Source organism: Galeopterus variegatus, unplaced genomic scaffold (assembly GCF_000696425.1).
Source record: "Galeopterus variegatus unplaced genomic scaffold, G_variegatus-3.0.2 Scaffold757, whole genome shotgun sequence".
Classification (NCBI taxonomy): Eukaryota; Metazoa; Chordata; class Mammalia; order Dermoptera; family Cynocephalidae; genus Galeopterus; species Galeopterus variegatus.
Window position 1 is genome coordinate 500,209 of NW_007726868.1, and position 22,461 is coordinate 522,669.

General features: G+C 37.4%; 1 protein-coding gene across 2 annotated transcripts in view; it reads right to left on the reverse strand.

The window, feature by feature from the left end:
- The window catches only part of SMARCC1 (SWI/SNF related, matrix associated, actin dependent regulator of chromatin, subfamily c, member 1), a 117,472-nt gene that overhangs the window by 81,592 nt on the left and 13,419 nt on the right, over window positions 1–22,461 (reverse strand). The window contains exons 3-9 of one of the 2 annotated variants that reach the window (XM_008572147.1): window positions 22,325–22,450; window positions 19,347–19,468; window positions 16,360–16,484; window positions 14,261–14,320; window positions 9,052–9,089; window positions 6,407–6,528; window positions 1,757–1,828 (exon numbers count right to left, since the gene is read on the reverse strand). In XM_008572147.1, coding sequence (XP_008570369.1) covers window positions 1,757–1,828; window positions 6,407–6,528; window positions 9,052–9,089; window positions 14,261–14,320; window positions 16,360–16,484; window positions 19,347–19,468; window positions 22,325–22,450 — 665 coding nt within the window. The remainder of the gene's footprint in view (window positions 1–1,756; window positions 1,829–6,406; window positions 6,529–9,051; window positions 9,090–14,260; window positions 14,321–16,359; window positions 16,485–19,346; window positions 19,469–22,324; window positions 22,451–22,461) is intronic. The other variant, XM_008572148.1, reaches the window with a different exon arrangement.

A 22,461-nucleotide genomic window follows, 5' to 3' on the forward strand; every position in this document is an offset into this window, starting at 1 on the left:
AGGGTCTGTTATTATCCCATTTACAGACAGGGAAACCGAAGCACAAAGTGGTTAAAGAAGTTGTCCTAGACCACAGGGCTGGTAAGTGGTACAGGCAGAATAAAACACAGGCAGTGTGGTAGCTCTGGAATCTATGTTCTTTTTTTTTTTTCCTCTTTTTCCGTGTCCAGCAACGGATCGCAACCCTCAGTGTCGCCCCCGTACCGGACCGGGACCGGCAACGGGATCGCAGCCCTCGGTGTTGCTCCTGCGCCTCGCTCAGCCAGTGAGCGGGAACCGGTCTGTATGTGGGATCCGAACCCTCGGCGGGAGCGCTGCCACGCTTCCCAAGCGGCGCACTGTAGCAGTGCGCCACCGGGCCGGCCCAGGAATCTATGTTCTTAACCTCTGCTGCACCTCATTTCTATTGCCTTCCTAGATCCATACGTAGATTTGGCTCTGACAATGGCTATGTACCTTCTCATGGCAGATCTTTCAGGAGATACTAGCTAGGCAACAAGTAGAACCTATGAGGCCAAATTCAGAGAGAGGTAAGATAAGAACATACAAAAAAGGAGAGAAAAACTGAGACTGTGTTACAGCAGAGTCCACAATATACCCAAGCATTTCCCCCATAAAATACTTAAGGAGCTTGGAACCTAGCAACAGTTCCTAGAATACAATTAAAACAAAAGTCTGGCAGACTGAGGTCAGCTGCAAGTAGAGTACACTGCTCAAAAAGGCTCCTAATAAGCATAGTTGGATAAAAAAAGACTGCAAGGTAAATTTACAAAGTCAAATTGGCTAATCTGTGCTCTTAAACAGAAGATTACCAAAAAACTTTAAGTATTTACAAATGCTGGCAATAGGCAAATTAGCAGGAAGAATATACTATGTCTGAAAAAATAAGACTTCTTACCAAATCTGTGATTCTGGCATTCAGTGACTACTTACAGTTTTGTTACAGGAAGGCTGATATTTTCACTGACATTTAACTTAGAATCTCAAATTACCATGGTCAAACTACCACCAGAAAATATTTATCATTCAACTATCTATGTTACACCATGGGTTTTATGTGAAAAATTACAAAAGTCCATCCTTCTCTAACAGTTTAAAAATGATATATCTATTTGTGCAGTCACATGTATATACTAGATAACAGATTAATACCATGAAGGCAACAAGGGAGGGTATTTATATAATGATAGGTATAGACTTATTTTAAGGATAAGGGTTTCCAGAATTGTAAACTAATGGGTCACCAGGGAAAGACAAAAATAATTCCTGGCAAACATCTTCCTTCCAATAAAAGAGTTTCTACTTCCAATACAAGCACAATAGCAGTTTATGTAAATAAACTCAATTTGCATGCAACTATATTATCATATCTAGCATTCTTTTAGTCAATTGTCATTCATCAGGGAGATAAGATAAATTTTCTATTTTCTCCTGGACTATTATTCACACACATGCACAGACAAGGTGGGAGCAGTTAGGAGAAACCTTAAACTCATTTTAGTGAATACCGTTATTGAATTCGATATTTAACTACAAAAACCAATGTGCATATAGTTCAAGGTTTATGAAGAAAAAAGGTTTATACAATTTCCTGTGAAGAAAGGAATACCGTATAAATGAGATGTGAACACTGTTCTGAATGGAATAAGATATTTGCAAACATCCAAGAACCAACAGTAATAAACTCAGAAGTGTGCTTTAAGAATCTCTGCCACACACATGCAAATAAACAAGTTTTTAAAAACACTGGCCTCACATTTCTGGAGTCTTGGATTTATTTTTTCCATTGAAAAACTCAGGAAGAGCACGCCGTTCGATCACATGAATACTGAAAGAAATAAAAAAAGAGGTGTGGGAGTCTTCTTCGAAAAATAATAAAATCTTAAAATTTGAGCTAAGCTTGTTCAATTTTCAATGTACAGCTGATAAATCTAAAAACTGAGCACTGCATGCCCAAATTGGCTTGCCACAAGTTCCTATGTATTAACAGCATACAATAAAGATGGCTTTCCCTTTCTCACCCTCAATACTTATGGTAGTTTTTCTATTCTCTTGACCAAACTCAAAAATGTCTATCAACACTTTAAAAGGTACACATTTTATTATTTTCTTGTTATAGCACTTCATGACTAGGTAACAGCCCAAGTGATAGAACTAGTTCTTTGGGAACTGGCTGACAAACATCAAAGTAGTTGGCATGGCAACAAACTGATGAAACAAATGGCCAGCCAAAAGACAATGGAATTTACAATTATCAGCTCCTCAGGCTCTTAACATCGGTGTGCCTGTGTCACTTCCTCAGAAACACTATGGTGAATTATTATTTTTTTTATTTCAGTAATCAACTGCTTTCAATAAGATCACATATCTAATTTATAACATGTAAAAACACTGAAAATTGTATAAAATTTTATAAAATGCTATCTATAAAACTGTAGAAACTATATAAAATGATCAAGCCTACCATATTATACAAGCGAACAGACTGTAGATCTAGTGCAAAGTTTTTAAGACTATTACTAATCAATGTTTTCCTAATGACATTTTAGTTTCTCAGTGGCTTTCCAAACATGCAACAAGTACTGGTTACGTGGGAAAGAGCAAATCAATGGCCTCTGAATATAACTAAAACTAATCACTTTTTCACTACTTGGTAACATTTAAATTGAACTGGATCTGTACTGTCAAATACTACAAATACAATAAATTACCTGCAAAATTTCAGAAACACAATTTCTAAAATGAATCATAGTTACATAGATATACGTATAATGACTTCCCAAGTTTTATTACTCATATATAAAAAAAAGAGCTGTAAGCAATTAACTTCATACTTGTAACATAACTCCCATTGTTTTCATTGTTACAGGTTAGGAAAAGCCCATCAAAAACAATTTGTTTTCACCAAGAACAAACGCACAAGAATATCTAATCCCAAGCACTTTCTTTTTCAAAAGCTATGTTTGAAGTGTTAGCAGCTGATTCCTTAGTTTCTGAGAATGAATCAGATACAGGAAGTACAAACAGTGGAAACAGCAGAATATACAGAATTAGAAAACCTGAGTTCTTCCAATTACCAACTGAAAGTGTGGAACACTTCAACTGAAGTGGAGGTTATCCCATCTATAAAAAAGAGATGTAATTAATACTTCCACTATGTACCTAACAGCAAGCACTGTGACACGCAGAGGTGATCATGCAAATGAAAATGTGTCTGTAACCTATAAAACCCTACATAGTTATAAACTATTATGAATTTTCCCTTTTTTAATTTTAGAGGAAAAGAATGCTAGTTTCTCACGTATCCTCTTAAGCCATTCTGTTAGTGTGTTTTATTAAAGTTTGTCAATTTTAATACAATAAAATCTCACTATTTTGGAATAAAAATATTAGCAAAAATACCTAAAGGCAGAATGATTATAAAAAACAATTCACGGCCGGCCCGTGGCTCACTCGGGAGAGTGCGGTGCTGATAACACCAAGGCCCCGGGTTCGGATCCCATATAGGGATGGCCGGTTTGCTCACTGGCTGAGCATGGTGCTGACAACACCAAGTCAAGGGTTAAGATCCCCTTACCGGTCATCTTTAAAAAAAAAAAAAAAAAACAATTCACAAGATGGCAGAATAGGTGGAGGCACTGTCACTCTCTCCCACAAATCAACCAATTTACAACTATAAAAAGGCAACAACAGCTAACCTGGGGCCACTAGAGCTCAAGAGAAGAGGAGGAGAGACCTACGGAGTTCACGTAGGTGGGAGAAGCCACGATGAGAGAAAGAAAAAACTGTTCGGAGCATTTCAGGTCACAGCCACTTTAAGGCTGGAGCTGCTGAGTGCACAGAACAGTAGCTGACAAAAGCCACAGCTGTGTCCTTCAGATGGAGTTGCTTGGAGGTGGCAGTTGAGAAGGGGGCCTTGGTGGCCCCCAGGACAGAAAGACCACTAACAGCGTTCCTGTGCAACCACACAGGAGCGAGGAGCCACAATGACTGAAACAAAGGAGCCATCCAGAGGCCAGTTAGCCATCACAAGGGACCGTCCCACAGCCCATCCCATGGGAAGTGTTTAGAGCATGGGGTGGAGGGGGAGACAGGCCCACGGGGGAAATGCTGGGACACAGCAAGGAGAGTCAATCTGCCCCCCCCCCCCCCCCCCCAGAGGAGACTGGTCAGGAATAAAGAATTGCATGGGGTGCAGTTTGATGAAAAGACTCAGGCCCAGACCAGAATTTCTACACAACCCAGGTGCAATGGGTCTCTGGAGAGCCGAAGTACCTATAAGGTCAACCATTAAACCCCAAGCTGCACAAAAAGCCTTCCCTCAGGAAACAGCAGCAAGGCAGCAATTTAGCTAAACCACATGGCGCAAGTACTGGTTCCCACAGGAAGTTCCTCCATTTTAGAAGTGAGCAAAGGACAAAAAATTAGTTCTGGCCCAGATACATTCCTAGTGCCTCAGGGCCCACCAGGGGACTGGAGTCGAGGACCGGACCCTCCCTTCCACAACCAGGGACATCACCAGAGCCTCAGGACCCAACCAGAGTCCCAAGGCATGGAACCGGACACTGGACCCTCCTACCCTCCCACAACCAGGCACACCACTGGCACTTTGGGGCCCAACCAGGGACCCGAGGCATGGAGCCGGGGACAGATATACTCATTCAAAACACCCTTCCACAACCAGGCACACAGCCAGCGCCAAGGAGCATGCCAAAAACATCACCTCCATATGGGTGGCCCACCACAGCCACCACCGTAACATGGCTGCCGCAAAAGTGGCTAGATGCCACAACCACCATTCAGATAGTCTGCCAGCCACTGGAGGGCATTGACACAAGGAGAGTCACCAGCAGAGATCAAAGAAAAGGAGAGGATGTCTCTCTCCACAAAGCCCATTCCAGAGTGACAGAAGAAGCATCTGCTCTATAATAATACCGGGTGACCTGAACACACCTCTCAGCATTGGACAGATCATCTAGGCAACAAATCAACAGAGTAACCACTACTCTTTCACAGAGACAGAAGAAATCTAGGGCTATTAGATGGAGGAGGGGGGACGGTGGGGGAATGGGGAGAGATTGGACAAGGGGCATAAACAGTAATTATAATTTGTAATGATATACATACTAGTAATATTGATTTAATTAACATATGTCAATACTGAATTCCAAAATATATATAATCAATTATGATTCAATAAGAATTTTAATAAATAAATAAACTTTTCTTCCATTAAAAAAAAAATCACTATTTACTATTTAGCATACATCATACATCAATTAATATTTATTTAATAAAAGGAAAACTTGGGTCAGTCAACAAAAGATTAGAAATACACAAACATAACTTTAAAAGAAGCAAAAACAAAAATCTGAATGAGTTTTATAATTCTAAATGTTAAACGTATAACTGCAAATAATAACAAGACTGAGACACTTCTGAATTTTTAAATATAATTGAACACAATAATATAAAAAGGTTAACTTTCAAAGAAGAGCTATATAATAATTCTGTTCCAGCTTCTACTCATTCAAAACACTCAGGAATAGCTTTCAGTTGGTTTTAAAGGCAAGCCAAAAAAGGCTCAAGTGGATCATCCACTGTATTCTTTTAAATTGTCTTCTAAAAACTTTTAGATATATATTTAAAATCATATCTATCTTTTAAGAATCATAACGTAACCATAGAGAGCAGGCAAATAATCCAAAAAGAACCCCAAGATTTTGAGTAATGGCAGCATCACTGGAATAAGTATACAACCTTCCCATGAAGTTACCTTAAAGAAGCTAATATCTAATTGGAGGGTTAAGTTCTAGTATTTATATTTAAAAATAAAAAACAAAAATCGGCTTGATGTGAAATACTCACACCTCATAAGTAACCAATAAATAAAATATCTCAAAGTTATTTCCAACCATGTCCAAGGATGCCAAAGTGGTTTCTATAAATGGCTGGGAGGATGCTAAGAAGGTCTGTTTTCTTGAACTTTTATACATTTGAAAAGCCTCCTAATGTTAAAATATTTTCTATTAAAGTAAAGCTATTATTGGGTAGTGAGAATAATTTTTTTCTTTATATCTTTAGCATTTTTAAATAATATAATGAACATCAATATTTTATAATTATTAAATGCTCAAGGCATTTGCCTGTCTGAATTAAAGCTAATTCAAAATAAATTAAGTTCAAGTTTACACAATTTTAAAACCCTAAATTATAACAATCTAGTTGCCATCCCTAAATTGTTTTAAAAAACACATCCCAAAGAAAAAAATCATTTTCCATCTCCCTTTATCCAGTGTGATAGTAATTACTGACATGGGATTTGGGCAGAACCACACAACCTGACTTCACAGAAAGTTTTCCCACTCCTCAGTACCATGCTCATAGACAGAAGTGGCCTGCTTACCAGTTATAATCAAACCATGATGCATAGCTGGGGATAATAATGTGATTGGTCTGCTCTGTCACATTATCTTCACCAGGGTCAACTGACCGACTCTGATCACCTTTGCTAGCATCTTCATCTTCCTATGAAAAAGAAGCCAAAGTTAAGAGAAAAAGAGAACTACAGAAATAAACGTAAGAGCTCTCTCACTTCTGATACTATGTCAAATAAAATTGAGCTATTCAATTCCAAGAACTAGGAAAACAATGTTCAGGTAAATATAACCTATCACAGTTTTTAAGGTACATGACAAAACTACTGAAGAATTTAGACCAGTATTTAACTTTAAACATTTTTATCAAGACTACTACAGGAAATGAGTTTTCTTTTTTTTTTTTTTTTTGTCTTTTTGTCTTTTTTTCCGTGTCCGGCAACGGATCGCAACCCTCAGTGTTGCCCCGTACCGGACCAGGGACCGGCAACGGGACTGCAAACCTCGGTGTTGCTCCCGCCCCCCGCTCAGCCAGTGAGCGGGAGCCGGTCTGTATGTGGGATCCGAACCCTCGGGCGGGAGCGCCGCCGCGCTTCCCAAGCGGCGCACTATCCAGTGCGCCACCGGGCCGGCCCCGGAAATGAGTTTTCTAACATTCAGATGTTTTCCAGTTTTGTACAGTTAAATCTATCAACCTTTCATCCATGGAGTTTTTACTCTTTTTAATCTTATGAAATTCTTTCCTAATAAAAAACCAGCCAAATTTTTAATTGGTATTCTTTTATCATGATTCTAGGGTTTAATTTCTGCCTTTAACTTAATTCAACTTAAATTTCCTATGCTATATTAGTTGAGGTGAGGATCTAGTGTTACTACCTATAAACTTAAGATCAAGGAAAAAAAGAAAAAATTTAAAGCACCAAAGACTCCATATGTTACTTAAATGATGTTGAATACAAATGTGGTATTAACTGAAGACAAAGGTAACAAATTTTATTTCCCAAATCAGGGATTTTTGTTTTTGTTTGATTTGTTTAATGCATTTTTGAGGTGTTGATTTAACAAATCGATCAGGACACAAAAAATTCCCTTTACTCAGAAAAAACAGGAAAAGGCTGAAATTGCAATTAATCAAGGCCAACAGTGTATGTTTTAATGATCTCAATCAGGAAACAAGCAGGATGACATTGTGGTATAGGGTATTAGAGAAACTACCTCTAATCTTTTTAAGTTTCAGTTATATAACTGACTTGTACATTGCTTCAAAACTCCTGCCGCCTTTGGCATTAAAAAAAAAAACCTTATAGGTTAAGTTCTTGGACTTTCTATTTTGAACTCTATTTACTCTAAATAATGACATATTTTTACAAATGTAATGTTCATTGAGTAGCTCTTTGACTAAAGAAGTTTGATTCTAAAGAAAAAATCGTAGGAGCAGTACAGTTGAAGAACCACATGCATAAGAGTTTGTTGAAATATTTTCACTAGAAATCCTGTCATGAATATGTTCATTCTTGGGATGTATATTAAAAAATTATACGGGCCGGACCGGTGGCGCACTGCAGAAGTGCGCCGCTTGGGAGTGCGGCGGCGCTCCCGCTGAGGGTTCGGATCCCATGTGGAGACCGGTTCCCGCTCACTGGCTGAACGCGGTGCGGGCGCAACACCGAGGGATGCGATCCCGTTACCGGTCAGTAAAAAAGACAAAAAGGAAAAAAAAATTATAAATGTCAAGTTGGGACTTTTCTTTGACTCCATGAAAAAAAAAAACTTTTCTGCAAATTAAACAAGTTATTTTAAGAAGACTAGAGGTTAATTACATTTATTAATACAGTCAAGCATGACAGCCTGAAAGAAACAATGGGCGATTTATTTTAAAAATGTAAAATCCTGCCTTAAATCTAACACTTTCCAACAGGATGATTGATGTATCTCTACAGCACAAATGATGAAACAGGAAGGCTCAAGAAAAGTCAAGGGCTACATTATCTGTGGATTAAGGCTGCACAATAAGAATGGGAGTGAGAAAATCAAGGTAAGGCATGGTCCCTGCTCATCTGCACTGCTGGTTAACACCAGGAACACTACGGTCAGCTCTATTTATTACTTTGCAACCAGCGGCGTATGGAATCAGAAATTATAGCACATGAGGGACACTACCTGGGAAGAAAATTTCCTCTCAATAAAACTGTGGGGGGCCGAGCCCGTGGTGCACTGCAGCAGCGCTCCCACCGCGGGTTCGGATCCTATATAGGGATGGCCGCTGCGCTCACTGGCTGAGCGCGGTGCAGCCGGTCTCAAAAAAAAAAAAAAAAAACCTGTGGGGCCAAGGAAGACAACTATTTTGGAGAAATAATAAAACAAAATTCAAAAGTCAGAAGGGGGCCGGCCCAGTGACGCACTAGAGAGTGCGCCGCTTGGGAGTGTGGCGGCGCTCCCGCCGAGGGTTCGGATCCCATGTGGAGACCGGTTCCCGCTCACTGGCTGAGCGCGGTGCGGGCGCAGCGCCGAGGGTTGCGATGCCGTTACCGGTCAGTAAAAAAGACAAAAAAAAAAGTCAGAAGGGACTTAACATATAAGATTTCTAAGGATACTTCCAATTCGGTGTTTCTACTACTCAAAACACAGAATCTTTAGAGAAATTCTCTCACACCAGGCCTAACTAAATCATTACCTTTCCTCCTGTTGTGACTGTTTCTTCATCCTGCTCATCTGCAAAATCAAACCACATAATTTATTCTAAAAAACAGGTAAATACTGTTTGGATTATCTGGAAACTTTATGGTCTAAGAACTGATACTGAACAGAGAAAAGGATTGAAATAGAGCATTATTAAACCAAAATCACCCTAAGTCAGTAAATTAGAATTTTGCACACAAACACGAAGGTGAGTAGAAATTCAAAATGCAGATAATTTAAAATTTCCAACAACAGGGAATTTATAATTAATTACTGCTTGAGCTAATATCACAGTTATGGTCTTGTTTAAAAACAGGTAAGGGACTTGATTAGGGCTCTTATTTCCTGAGGTTTGGTGAAACAAGGTGATGACATTTTAAAAATTTTCATTCCAGAGGGAATATAAAGGGGCTGGCTGGTTAACTCATTTGGTTAGAGCACAGCCTCGTAAGACTGAGGTCAAGGGTTCATGTCAGCCAGCCACAAAAAAAAAAAAGTTTTCAAAACAACAACAAAGAAGTATTTAGAGGGAATAAAAAATAAGAAGTAAAAAGAGAGGTGATAATCCCTACAGACAAAGTCCTAGTAAAAGTATTAATACATTCTGAGGATAGGGGACTCCATGACTTAAATGCTGGCCTCGCAAAAGAACAAAAGAAAATCCACATAAAATTTAAAAGAGACAGATGATTTCCACAGTGAAAAGCAAAAGCGCCAGTGTAGAAAGGGTAAGAAGTTATAGCACAAATAACTGTATCATTAAGTGCCTGTAACATTTAATTCTTTTATAACTATTATGACCTTTGGCATTGACTACAGCATTATAAAGTTCAAAAAGAACATGGAGAAGTCATTCTTTCATTCACGTATTTATTCAATAAATAGTCCCAAGAATTTGCTGTTTTTAAAAAAGCAGAAATAAGGTAGTTAAACCAGGGGTTAGGAATCTACAGCCCTCTAGCCAAATGTAACCCACTGCCTATATTTTTATGGAATCTGAGAATTTGGCTCTTGGAATATTCCTAGTCAGTAGTTAACTGATAAGAAGGGTGGTTTAGGCTAGAGCATGGTGTTATGACACCAAGGTCAAGGGGTTTGGATCCCTGCACTGGGCAGCTGCCAAAAAAAAAAAACGGGGGGGGGGGGAGGGGGTTTGCTGTGCCTATACTGTTTATGCTAATACTATGGTTTATCATGAGTACTTGCTTTCCTTCTGGGAGCCTGGAATTTTGGTATGTTCTAGGCAGAGGGTACCTGCATGTCCAGCCCCCAATAAAAACCTTGGGTGTAAACCCTCTAATGGGCTTCCCTGGCCAGAAACAGTGTGTATGTGTTGCTGCATTTTCACTGCTAAGGGAGGAGTGCACTCTGTTATCCCACAGGTGAGGGGGAGAACGTAAGGAAGTCTGCACTCAGACTTCACTTGTGTCCTCTTCCTTTATGATCTGACTGTTTATTCTTGCTATGTAGCTATAATAAGTTTTAGCCGTGAGTACACTATATGCTGAATCCAATGAGTCCTTCTAGAGAATCTCCAAACATGGGGGTGGTCTTGGGGAACCCCAACATCCCTCTGAATGAAGAATGCTTTTTACATTTTTAAATGGATAAAAAGAAAAACAAAAGATGATACATAAAAATTAACTTAAATTCAAATTTCAGTGTCCAGGGCTGGCCCGGTGGCGCACTGGAGAGTGCGCCGCTTGGGAGCGTGGCAGCGCTCCGGCTGAGGGTTCGGATCCCATGTGGAGACTGGTTCCCGCTCACTGGCTGAGTGCGGTGCGGGCGCAACACCGAGGGTTGCGATCCTGTTGCCAGTCCCCGGTACGGGCGCAACACTGAGGGTTGCGATCCCTTTACCGGTCAGTAAAAAAGACAAAAAGAAAAAAAAAAAAAAAAAAAAAAACAAATTTCAGTGTCCATAAATTAAGGTTTTATTGGAATACAGCATGAGCACTGCTTACATATTATCTTTTGAGCTCCAATGGCAAAGTTGATTAGTCGAGAAAGTGACCATATAGTCTAGAAGGCCTAAAATATTTACTTACTATCTGGCTCTTTCCAAAAAATGTTTGCCAATCCCTACTTTAGAGGATATAAAAAGATGAGTAGTATTTTAACAGGCAATAAGGGACTAACCAGCATTCAAATATTCAACAAAAGTTTATTCAATGCTTACCATGTACCACCACCATCCAAATGTCAAAACCACAATGAGGAACAGGAAAAGGTACCTGCCTTTATGAGGTTTACATTCCAGTTAGGAGTGGCATAGGATATAAACCAAATTAAAAAATATATATATCAGATATTGAAAAATACCACACAGAGAATAAAAATAAAATAATATGTTAGAGAGGGATTGGTTGGGTGGACCTTTCACAGCAAGTAAAGAGGGAAGCATCTCTGAAAACGTGATACTTAAGCTGAAATATGAGAGATGAGAAAGACAAGACAAGCATTCCATAGAAAGGAAACAGCCAGATCAGAGGGCCTCCAGTAGAGACAGACTTGGTGACTTCACAGAAATGAGAGAAGACCACTGTGAGCATGAATAAAGGCTAAGAGAAATAAGCATACCACAACAGCAGAATATAATGACACAAAGCAATGACAGTAAAGGTAAGACAGAACAAGAATGAAATCTATCGGGGTTCTGCCACTTAATAGCCAAATACCTGGAAAGAGATGACTGAACCTCTCTAGATTACCATTTCCTCATCAATAAAATAGGGCTGGGGCTGACCCCGTGGCTCACTCGGGAGAGTGCGGCGCTGGGAGCGCAGCAGCGCTCCTGCCGCGGGTTCGGATCCTATATAGGGATGACCAGTGTGCTCACTGGCTGAGCGCGGTGCGGGCGACACCAAGCCAAGGGTTACAATCCCCTTACCAGTCACAAAAAAAAAAAAAAAAAAAAAATAGGGCTAACATGGGTTAATAGTGAAGGGCAAACATATACAGAACAATACCTGGCAGTTACTAATGCAACACAAAGATAGGCACTGCAGCTTGGTGTGTAAATTAGCAACAAATACCTGCTAACAGGAACAGGGGATTCAGGGTGTGGAAAAATACCAGCTCTGCATGAGAACTACTTTTTTCTAGGAAGTGACTAACAGAAAAAAGCTAGGTAAGGCTGTCAAAAACAAACATTTTGTCCACTGTACATTGGTAAAACACTGGACAATCAACTTTTTATTAGATGGCCTTAGTACAACTTAGTGATCTCTCTCTAGTCATAATATACAATTTAATTTTAGTTTGACAAATTTTTGAACTTGATGTAGCCTCAGTACCTAATGGAAACAGACTACTGATAATACGAACCAGGAGGAACTCCACCCTTCTCATTGATCCCTACAAGATAAAAATTTTTTAATGTTCTTTTCCTCCTTTGGGATGTGGGAAAATATGCTCCCAATCTTTCAGAGACTACAAGAATGAAAGCAAGGCCTGGGTCTATTCAGCTAGGCAGCATGTAAGGCAGAATATGGATCAGTTAAAACAATAAACAGCTCGGAGAAAAAGAATTTACAGTTAATAGATCTTTGGCACGGTTAAAGTATGGCTAATGCAGAAATGAAAGGCCAGAACAATAATTTCAAATTCAAAGACTCTAACACTCCAGCTGTGACCAGGGGCATCTTCATCCACAACACTCATAAAGTGCACCTCACAAACTGTTCACAAAGACAAGCTGTTCAGAAACACAAAAGAAGATCTCTTATACCTAGCACTAAAAATTTTCCTCCAACTGGCACCTCTTATCTTTTCCCTAAAACTGGGTATACTTTGAGTTCTTTGATAGTCTGTTATGAGCATAGTCTTAAAGATTACCTCACTTTTAAAGGAACAAACATCTACTCTCTTCTTAAAGCTACAGATTGATTCCTTTTCAGAATGTACACTTAAAAAATATAAACTAACATTCTGTTTAACAAATTGTCCCATGAAGAGTACCAAGTTTTACAATCTTTCCCCCTGTCACTTTACTGGGGATATAAAATAAAAGACTGCTTATAATTAGTTTCTGCTTTCTTTGCCTTTGATTTAGTAGCTAAATATCAGGTGTAATACAGGCAATATAAATTTATGAAGAATATAAATTATTAAGTTATTCGAGATCTATGTTCTATTAATAATTTAAAACAATTAAGATAAAAATGTGACAGCAACTTTTTCATTTATTTTGTTGACCTAATAACTCCTCTATATAACCTGTCATCAAGATAATTTTCTGCTTCTATTTTTGACATAAAAATAGAATAGTCCGCTCACGTTCAATCACAAGCCATAAGCCAGGAAACATACGATGCTTTTAATAAAATAAAGTAGAAAAACTCTTCCCAACACCTGCTCATATCTGCCATCAAAAATCAATGCAAATTCCTCAAATACAGAATTCTCTTAACTAGAAGACAGTGAAATCAAAGTCCCATTTTCCTCATACGGAGATCTTGAAACTCTGTATGAGGAAAACTCCCTTTAAGGTCTAAAATTCTATAAAGTAAAAAATTTAGTGTATACTGAAAACACTAGGTTCTCCTTTGATTTTTACAGCTGAAGAAAAGTAATGAAGATTATTACCCAATTCATAACTCTCAGGAACAAACACATTTAAAACTACCTGTATTTTTTTTTTAACTGGTGTATGACTACACTTTTCTACGCTTCTGCAAAATCACCTAAGATTATACTTCACTTGTGAAAATGTACTCTATGACTTGAAAACACTACTAAAAAAAGATGTGATTCTCATTTTACACTGATTAGAAAATTTAATTTGGCTTACAAAGTATTAATAGTCAACACATTTTTGTTCTAAAGATGCAAAATCAATTTGCATATGTTGTAAAACAAATATTTCAAAGAGATTGGAAAAAGTACTTTAATTAGAACTATTTCTCTAAAATCAGATCTTCAAATTTAAGTATATTACAACCTTTGCTAGTTTGTAGGAAAACACTATGCTCCAAGAGAGGGAGATCACTAAGAAAGGAAACAATGGATCACAGAAAATTAACTTTCTTAACATGGCAGCAAAGCAAATCACAATGGTATTAAAGGTAGCCACAGTTAACATCCTGTGCTGTTAAGTATAGCAATTTAAAGCAACAACTCTCAGTAAAGAAAGGAATATCAGAGTTGCTGATATATTCAAGAGAGAAAACACAGAACTATATATAGATTTTTTTGGTGTTTACCTAGATCCGCTACGGTTCCTCCTTTAACAGGTGTATTTTCACTATCTTTCTTTGGATTTACTACAAGAAAAAAAACCCAGAATCATGTTTTAAGGGAAAAGTTTTGCTTATTTTTAACAAGAAAACAAAAAAGGATATGAGCAAAAATTACATGCATCTTATTGCAATTCAAACATCATTCACTACTTACCTCCATGTAAAAACCATACGCCCAGATGCAAAACATTAACACAACATAACAGACTACATTCTATAATTAATTACCCAAGCACCAATGTATTTATCATAAAAAGTAAACAATATAGAAATATTCAGAGCGAAACATGAAAAGAACCTTTCAATCCTGGAGAGCAAGAGTGCCTCCATCTAAATATGTGTTCTCCTTCATTTTCCTCCAGATCTTCATATTCTTTAAATCAATCTCTTCTGCTGTGTTTATTCTACAAATTAGCCTATTTTCTAAGTATTTGCTGTTATTTTGATAAGTAAATATAATATTAGTATATGTCTACTTTATGTTTTCATGGATACAACATCCTCTTAAAACTGCCCTCAAGATACATATTATACTTATTCTAAGGAACTCATCTTTGTGCTCATTTGCTTCTTCAACTACTAATTCTCCTGCTTATTATTTTCCTATCCTGTCTCACTCCATTCTCAAGTTGAGAATTTCTTGAAGTATTTCCCTTGCATTGCTGTCACTTTGCTTATTTTTAGTGCTTTAGCCTATGACCAAACACCACACAGCAGCCCAGTGCAAAATACAGAGACAAATCTGATAAGCCTAGCTTCTCCCAGTATTGTTCTTAATTACCCTAATACATGCCATCAGTGCCCCATCTTCATTCTTTTATCAATTGCTCAGGGTCTAGTGCCTCCTAAACCACAAAGTATTTTCCTTTTATTCTGAACTACAGGTTTCCTGTGTATTTGTAACGCATCCCACTTTTGTATTAATTAGGTCCAGATAGCTTCCTATATTTTAGAAATTTCTCAAAAATTCTAGATGGCTAATGGTGTTCTAGTTTTCCTAGGCTCTTTCTAAAAACTCTATTCTGTCATTGCCCAGATTCAGAACAGGAAGAATAGTTCTACGCTTAGTATACATTTTATTTTAAATCCTAGACTATGTTTTCTTTTTCATGATTTTTATTGCCAATAAAAATAATAAAATACAAAAGGTAAGAGATATCTTATAGAGTATCTTAGCGCAATCCTTCTTCATCTTAGACTAAGTTTTGAAAAAACTATAGTTCAGCTTCTAATAACCTGATGAAATTCTGTTTTCTCTAATTTTATCTCAGCAGAGATAAAAAAACAAAAACAAAAAACTATTAGCAACTTTAATGACTTACAGTTTTCAGATTCTCAAGTTTCAGTTTCTAGCCCCCCGATAAAATTTTGCACTGTAAAGCTGGATGATTAGTATGAGAGGTATAATTCACCATTTGATGTATGTCATCTCTTATTTATGAGCTACTCCCATAAAGATAAGTTGAGATGGGGTCTAAATTAATATAATAAATGCCTGTCATATGTCTTTTCCTTCTGGAGTGTGCTGTGGCTTATTTTTAAAAATTTGATCACAGCCTCACTGAAGACACAAACATTTAATAATCAATTAAAAAACTTTTTAATAAATGTTTAAATACACTTTGAGCTTCATCACAGTGAATAGAAGTTAGGCTAGAACTTACATCATCAATAATTAAGGTTCATCACATTTAACCTATGAAATTCACATGAAGCAATACCTAGTTAAATATATTGCAAATAGATGTGTACTCCACTTTTCATATGAATATTAATTCTGTTGGGATTAAAAAACATTAATATTAAAGCATTATTAAATTTAGAAAGAATATTTGGTCACAGTGTGTTTTCTCAATAAATGAATAACAAAAGCACACCGAATGATTAGGAGATGGAATTTCAAAAAAGTTAACCTTAAAAACAAAAAGATTACCTTAATAGGGGGAATCTATTCATATTTGAAAGTTGAGAACTGTGGACCCAGAACAAGAAATGAATCATCTCATGGCACTGCTGAGAATGACTAAATTATGTCTAACACTCTTATGCAGAAGAATACAAACCATTTTTGGGGAGTACCACTTCCTCTATATTGGGTACAGGTGTTGGGTCTTCCATGTCCTTGGTAAGATCTTCTTGCTCATCTTCCTCTTTCTGACTTCTGCGTTTCCCATAAAGACTAGCTTGGCTAAAACAAACAAGATATGTAAAATATAAACAAGACTGATTATACCTGCTTGTACCAAACAATTTCTGAGGCTATAACTTCATTACTGTTAGACTCTAAGCTCAGAATCATTCTAAAAGACAAATAATAATCAAACTAGGCACATTTCCCAAATTATATCTAAACAGCCAAAATAATAAAAATAAAAGTTACTGAGCATAAGAAATGGACACAGAAACCCTACTGCAAAAATTGCAGACAGTATCCTAGAAGGGCCTTAAATTAATGTAATGAAAAAAAAAAAAAAAGAACTAAGGAAATATAGCATATTCTCTCTCAGATTATAAACAATCACCTATATAAGAAATTTTCTGAAAGTATGTACAAATGTACTTTCTTGGCTCTTTGTGTCATCCAAATATCAGGAATGATAAAGTAGAATCACTTAGTATGATACTAATTCTTTTTTATAAAAATAGCCTTTGCTCTCTCACCAACAATTCAATCGAATTTACTTTTAAAACTAACACATGCCAAAAGGTTCACACAAAAATGAGTAAGATACCTTACCTTGAAGAGTTATAAGAAATACAGGACAGAAATTATCACCTACCTCACATAATGTGATGCATACCAATACAGAGAAATATAATAAATGTACTACATTTCAATACAAAGAAATTAATAAAAGTACCAAGAAAATACATCACAGAGATAGAGTCAATAAAGACTGAAGGTAACAGTTGAGCTGAACATTAAGAATTATGTAACAATTCCGTAAGAGGTAGACAATGTCTCAGGATGAAGAGCAAAGGCATAAAGGCATACGAAAAAAAATTAAATTGTTTGGGAAGTAGTGGGAAGTAATCTAGGGAGCATTATCAAGTGAGAGTGGAATAGAGTAAAAAACTGACTGAAACAGCATGCTAGGCCAAACTGAGTCCTGTCCTGCAGAGAGAATGCTCAAAGTTCTCTTTGAGGGACAACATATTGGCATAGGTTAGAGTGAGGTACAGAGGGTAAAATTTTTTTTTCAAATAAAAATTACATGATTATTTTTTAAAAGCCTATAAAACTAAAGGTGGCAGGGAGGGAGATAAAATACTAAAAAAAGATGCAGGGAAGATGAGTAAAACAAAGGTTAGGAAAACAGATTTTAACACGTTTTGGTAAAATACAGGATTCCAAGGAGAAACTTAAAATTAGATAGGGCCTGGTCATTAGATGGCAAAGGCAAATGTATTCAATTAAAGTACATGCATACATGTATTTTAGGAAACTCAAGGCTTTATATTCAGAGTAGAGGGTAAATGCCACCAGTGTGAACCTCCTGGACATCACATCTTGGTTCAATAAGTACTAATGTTCTGCAGCCCCTTTTAGTTCCTGAATGGGAACAGGAGCACTCCTGATTTCAGGCCTGGGAACATTTGGAAAATTTGATATGGCTTTCCTCACAAAGATCTCATGAAACATCAAGATTCAGATTAGAAATTAAAGAAATAAGGTTCCTCCCAATAACACCTAAAGAAAAACCTACTTTTACAGTTTTAATTTTTATGTCACAATACATGGGGCTCAACAAAATAACAAAATTTTCTTTATGACTATGACTGGCTTACTAATACTTTATATAAAATTAAAAGGTTTATAAACTTCCCTAAAGGATTCTATGCACGATTAAGAATGCTTCTGGAAATTCTACCCCCCAGGAAATAACAATATTCAAGGCATGATCTGGAGAAAGAAATAGCAATTTGGCTAGAGAGGAAAGTCTATATAAGAAAGCTACAGGAGACCTATTGGAATTCATAAGCGTAATGACTGTGTTTTCAAGCTATTGTGTGAGACGTGCCCCCTGTAAACCTTGTTACAACACTGACATCAGCATATTACCAGTATGACATAAAATAAATAGATAGATAGATAGATAGATAAAAATAAAGCTGCACGAGAGAAAATGCCAGGTAGATCTTTACAGTCCAGTCAACAGCCAGAAATTTAACAAATTTACTATTACATGAAAACTTTGCAAACTGTCATTTTCTCACTTAAGACTGAAATATAACCTCTGCAAAATTATATAAAAAATATTTTGAGCTAGGCAAACCTAAAATTATTAAGTATCTACTTAATATGTAATAAACGATTAAGCATTACCTACCACTTACTAAGTATGTACTTCAAGCAAGGCACTATGCAAGGGCTTTACAGTCTCATTTTATCACCACAATAACCTATTCAGTAGAAACTACAATCCTCACTCAAGCATGGCTCAGTAAGTACAAACATATTGCTCTGAAGAAGGCACTATGCTGTCATGCTTTGCAGAACATCAAACGGCCACAAGCTCATCTCGTCTATGAATCAACTGAATCACAAATGAGACAGTTGGTAAAATGAGAGACACCATGGTGCATATCATTTCTTAAACTCCTTACCAGCCACGATTCTTGATATATATGTACAGAAAAAATATTGTATTAAAGGTTCCTTTTTATAAATACAACATAAGATGCCTATAAGATAACAATGCATAAAAAGACAAGCTATCAAAGCAAAAGACTTCCAACCAAGTCAAAGTATGACTTACTTTCTGGGCCGGCCCGTGGCTCACTCGGGAGAGTGTGATTCTGATAATGCCAAGGCCCCGGGTTCGGATCCCATATAGGGATGGCCGGTTAGCTCACTGGGTGAGCGTGGTGCTGACAACACCAAGTCAAGGGTTAAGATCCCCTTACCGGTCATCTTTAAAAAAAACAAAAACAAAAAACAAAACAAAAAAAAGTATGACTTACTTTCAACAAAATTTCCAATGTAGATGTAAAAGTCTGGAAAGTCCTTTGGAATTTATTTTAATGCCTTTTATGTTGCAGTTCTTACCCTTTCTTCCCGCTCTTCTTTCGTGATTCTGTGGGTGTGGCAGGGGGAGGTGAAGGAGAATGTTTCCTCTTTCGAGCATTAGCTGATGCTTTTCTATCTCTTCTCTCTGGACTTCTGACTGGCTAGGAAGAAGTAAATGAAAATAAGTATCAGCCAGCTTTGCTGACTCCTCAGTTTTTATAAACCCTTGTGCAAAGGTGAGTTTCCACAAACAAAGATAGTTCAAAGCAAATGAAAGCCACATCATTAAGCATCTAGGACCACCAGCAATGAAGAGACCTTCCCTGACCTTTCAAGTGATGCATCACCAATGGAATTACCAGCACCACCCCACAGGTACTCAAACTATGCTATAATACAAACATGCCTAAACCCTGTACAACTAATGCTATTACTGTTCACCCTCTGTGCTTCCAGGTATAAAAAGCATTTTCAATAACTACTGAAAAATTATGAAACACATGCTATTAAACTGATGAAATACAAAGACAGGCCAAATGATCCTATGAAAATGTACCATTATAGAAAGTACTTTTAAATTAATTGGTAAAAGGGATCGAAGAGATACTTCATGGCACAAAAGTTGTTAAATAAGATTGTAACATCATTTCAAAGCCAACCCGTAGAAGTAAAACTATTCCTATGTACAGATGACCAAATCTTATACATAGAAAACACTACTGAATCCACACACAAAAAAACACTATTAGAGCTACAAACAAGTTCAGAAAAGTTGCAAGATACAAGACCAATATATGAGTACAAATGTCAACCTGGGGGTGGCCAGTTAGCTCAGTTGTTTAGAGTGTGATGTTGTAACACCAAGATTGAGGGTTAAGATCCCATTCCCAGCTGCCAAAAATCAACCTGTACATAATTACTGTTTTAATAAAACAGGCTATAATAAAGAAAAAACACCTAAAATGATCCAAAATATTAGATAGGTAAAAGCATCTGGGTTTCAGGGGAAAAAAGAAAAAAATCAAGAGATCAAAATACAAATTAAACATTAATTTTATCTGTTACCCTCATATTTCTTGCACCTGTGTTTCCTTTCAGTAGCTCTGTAGCATCAAATTGGGAATCTTAAGTATCTTACAGGTCTGTAAGAACACTTTGGAAGAAAATCTAAACTATATACACCTTTCAGTTGTAGAGTAAATATGAAGTTAATTTTTTAAAAAGAGATAATAAATCAATTTTTATATAATCCCCCTAAAAGAAATGAATAAACTATCTAAATCTAAACAGGGTGGGTGTGAACAGGCCAGTTTAATCATGTAATATGGAGATTAGAATATTCCTAATAGGGGCCAGCCCGGTGGCGCACTGCTACAGTGCACCGCTTGGGAAGCGCGGCGGCGCTCCCACTGAGGGTTCGGATCCCACATACAGACCGGCCGCTCACTGGCTGAGCGAGGTGCGGGGGCAACACCGAGGGTTGCGATCCCGTTGCCGGTCCCGGTCCGGTACGGGCGTGACACTGAGGGTTGCGATCCGTTGCCGGTCACGAAAAAAGACAAAAAAGGAAAAAAAAAAAAAAAAGAATGTTCCTAATAATATACAAGATATGGTTTAAAATGTATTAAGGGGGCCGGCCCGGTGGCGCACTGGAGAGTGCACCACTTGGGAGCACGGCGGCGCTTCCTCTGAGGGTTCGGATCCCATGTGGAGACTGGTTCCCGCTCACTGGCTGAGCGCGGTGCGGGCGCAACACCAAGGGGTGCAATCCCGTTACCGGTCAGTAAAAATGACAAAAAGGAGAAAAAATAAATAAAAAATTAAAAAAAAAAATGTATTAAGGGGGCCGGCCCGGTAGCGCACTGGAGAGTGCACCACTTGGGAGCACGGCGGCGCTTCCTCTGAGGGTTCGGATCCCATGTGGAGACTGGTTCCCGCTCACTGGCTGAGCGCGGTGCGGGCGCAACACCAAGGGTTGCAATCCCGTTACCGGTCAGTAAAAATGACAAAAAGGAGAAAAAATAAATAAAAAATAAAAAAATAAAATGTATTAAGGGAAAACAAATATAAAAAAAATTTAAAGAATCAATTTACAAAACAAATAAAGAGAAACTAAAAATGAAAAAATATGAAACATACTCCATTTTAAAATATTTTCCTTAAAAATAAACAATATATGAATGAGTGTATTTCAAAATCTCATGGAAAGATTCATATTCTCTTTTAATTCATTTTTCCAAGGGTATATGAGGGTAAATGTATGTACCCTCACATACATAGTGTGACATGTTTCAGTAGAAAAGTCACAGGACTAAAAATATATATGAAAGAACTGTACTTTCTATGTTAATGGTTCAAACAGTATCTCTGTCTCAAAGATTTTTCGAAAAAAAATAATGCAAAAAGCAAAAATTTTAAGTGTCTCCAGTGAAAAGAACTTCAGAATCACAGGTCTCTTTCTAATGTTTTCTTCTAGTGACTCACCTACCTCACAAGGTATGACTTATAAGGAAGCATGGATATTTAAGTGGTTGAACTTCTTAAACGATTAAAGCGTATTAAATGTCAAGTTCCCCACCCTATAAAGGACTAAACTGGAACTGTGAGACTTTTAAGGCCTATACTTTGTACTAACTACTGTCTGTGCATTAACTGAGTTATTAAAAAATATAAATAGACAAGTTTTCCCCAGGAAATTTAATAGCTAAATTAAATTATGCTGTGGTAATATTTGGTATTCAAAATTAAAACTCTGATCTAGTGGATAAAATCAGCTGTCCAACTGCCAGACTGCATGAGCCCCTTTAAATCTTAATGACCCTTTAAGATTTACATGCCCTTTTTGGGGGGATGCCAGCTCCTGAGATGGTTGTTACGACCTCTTAGGAACTCTTACATGTACTTGATGGCTGATGCACTTTGATTTGTATGTGACAGCTTATTGATGAAGATTTGATAACATTTAGGCCAAGAAAGAAGAAACATCTAGTGGTGAGAAATAGTGCCAAACAAAATACCTCTTCGTTCTTTGTTGAAATTCGCTGACGAAAACTCACAGGTTTCCTGTTCTCGTCCACCTCGTAATCCTCCTCATTCATCCATTCATTGAAAATGTCAGTGTCCAAAATCCATTTCACATGAACCTACAACCACA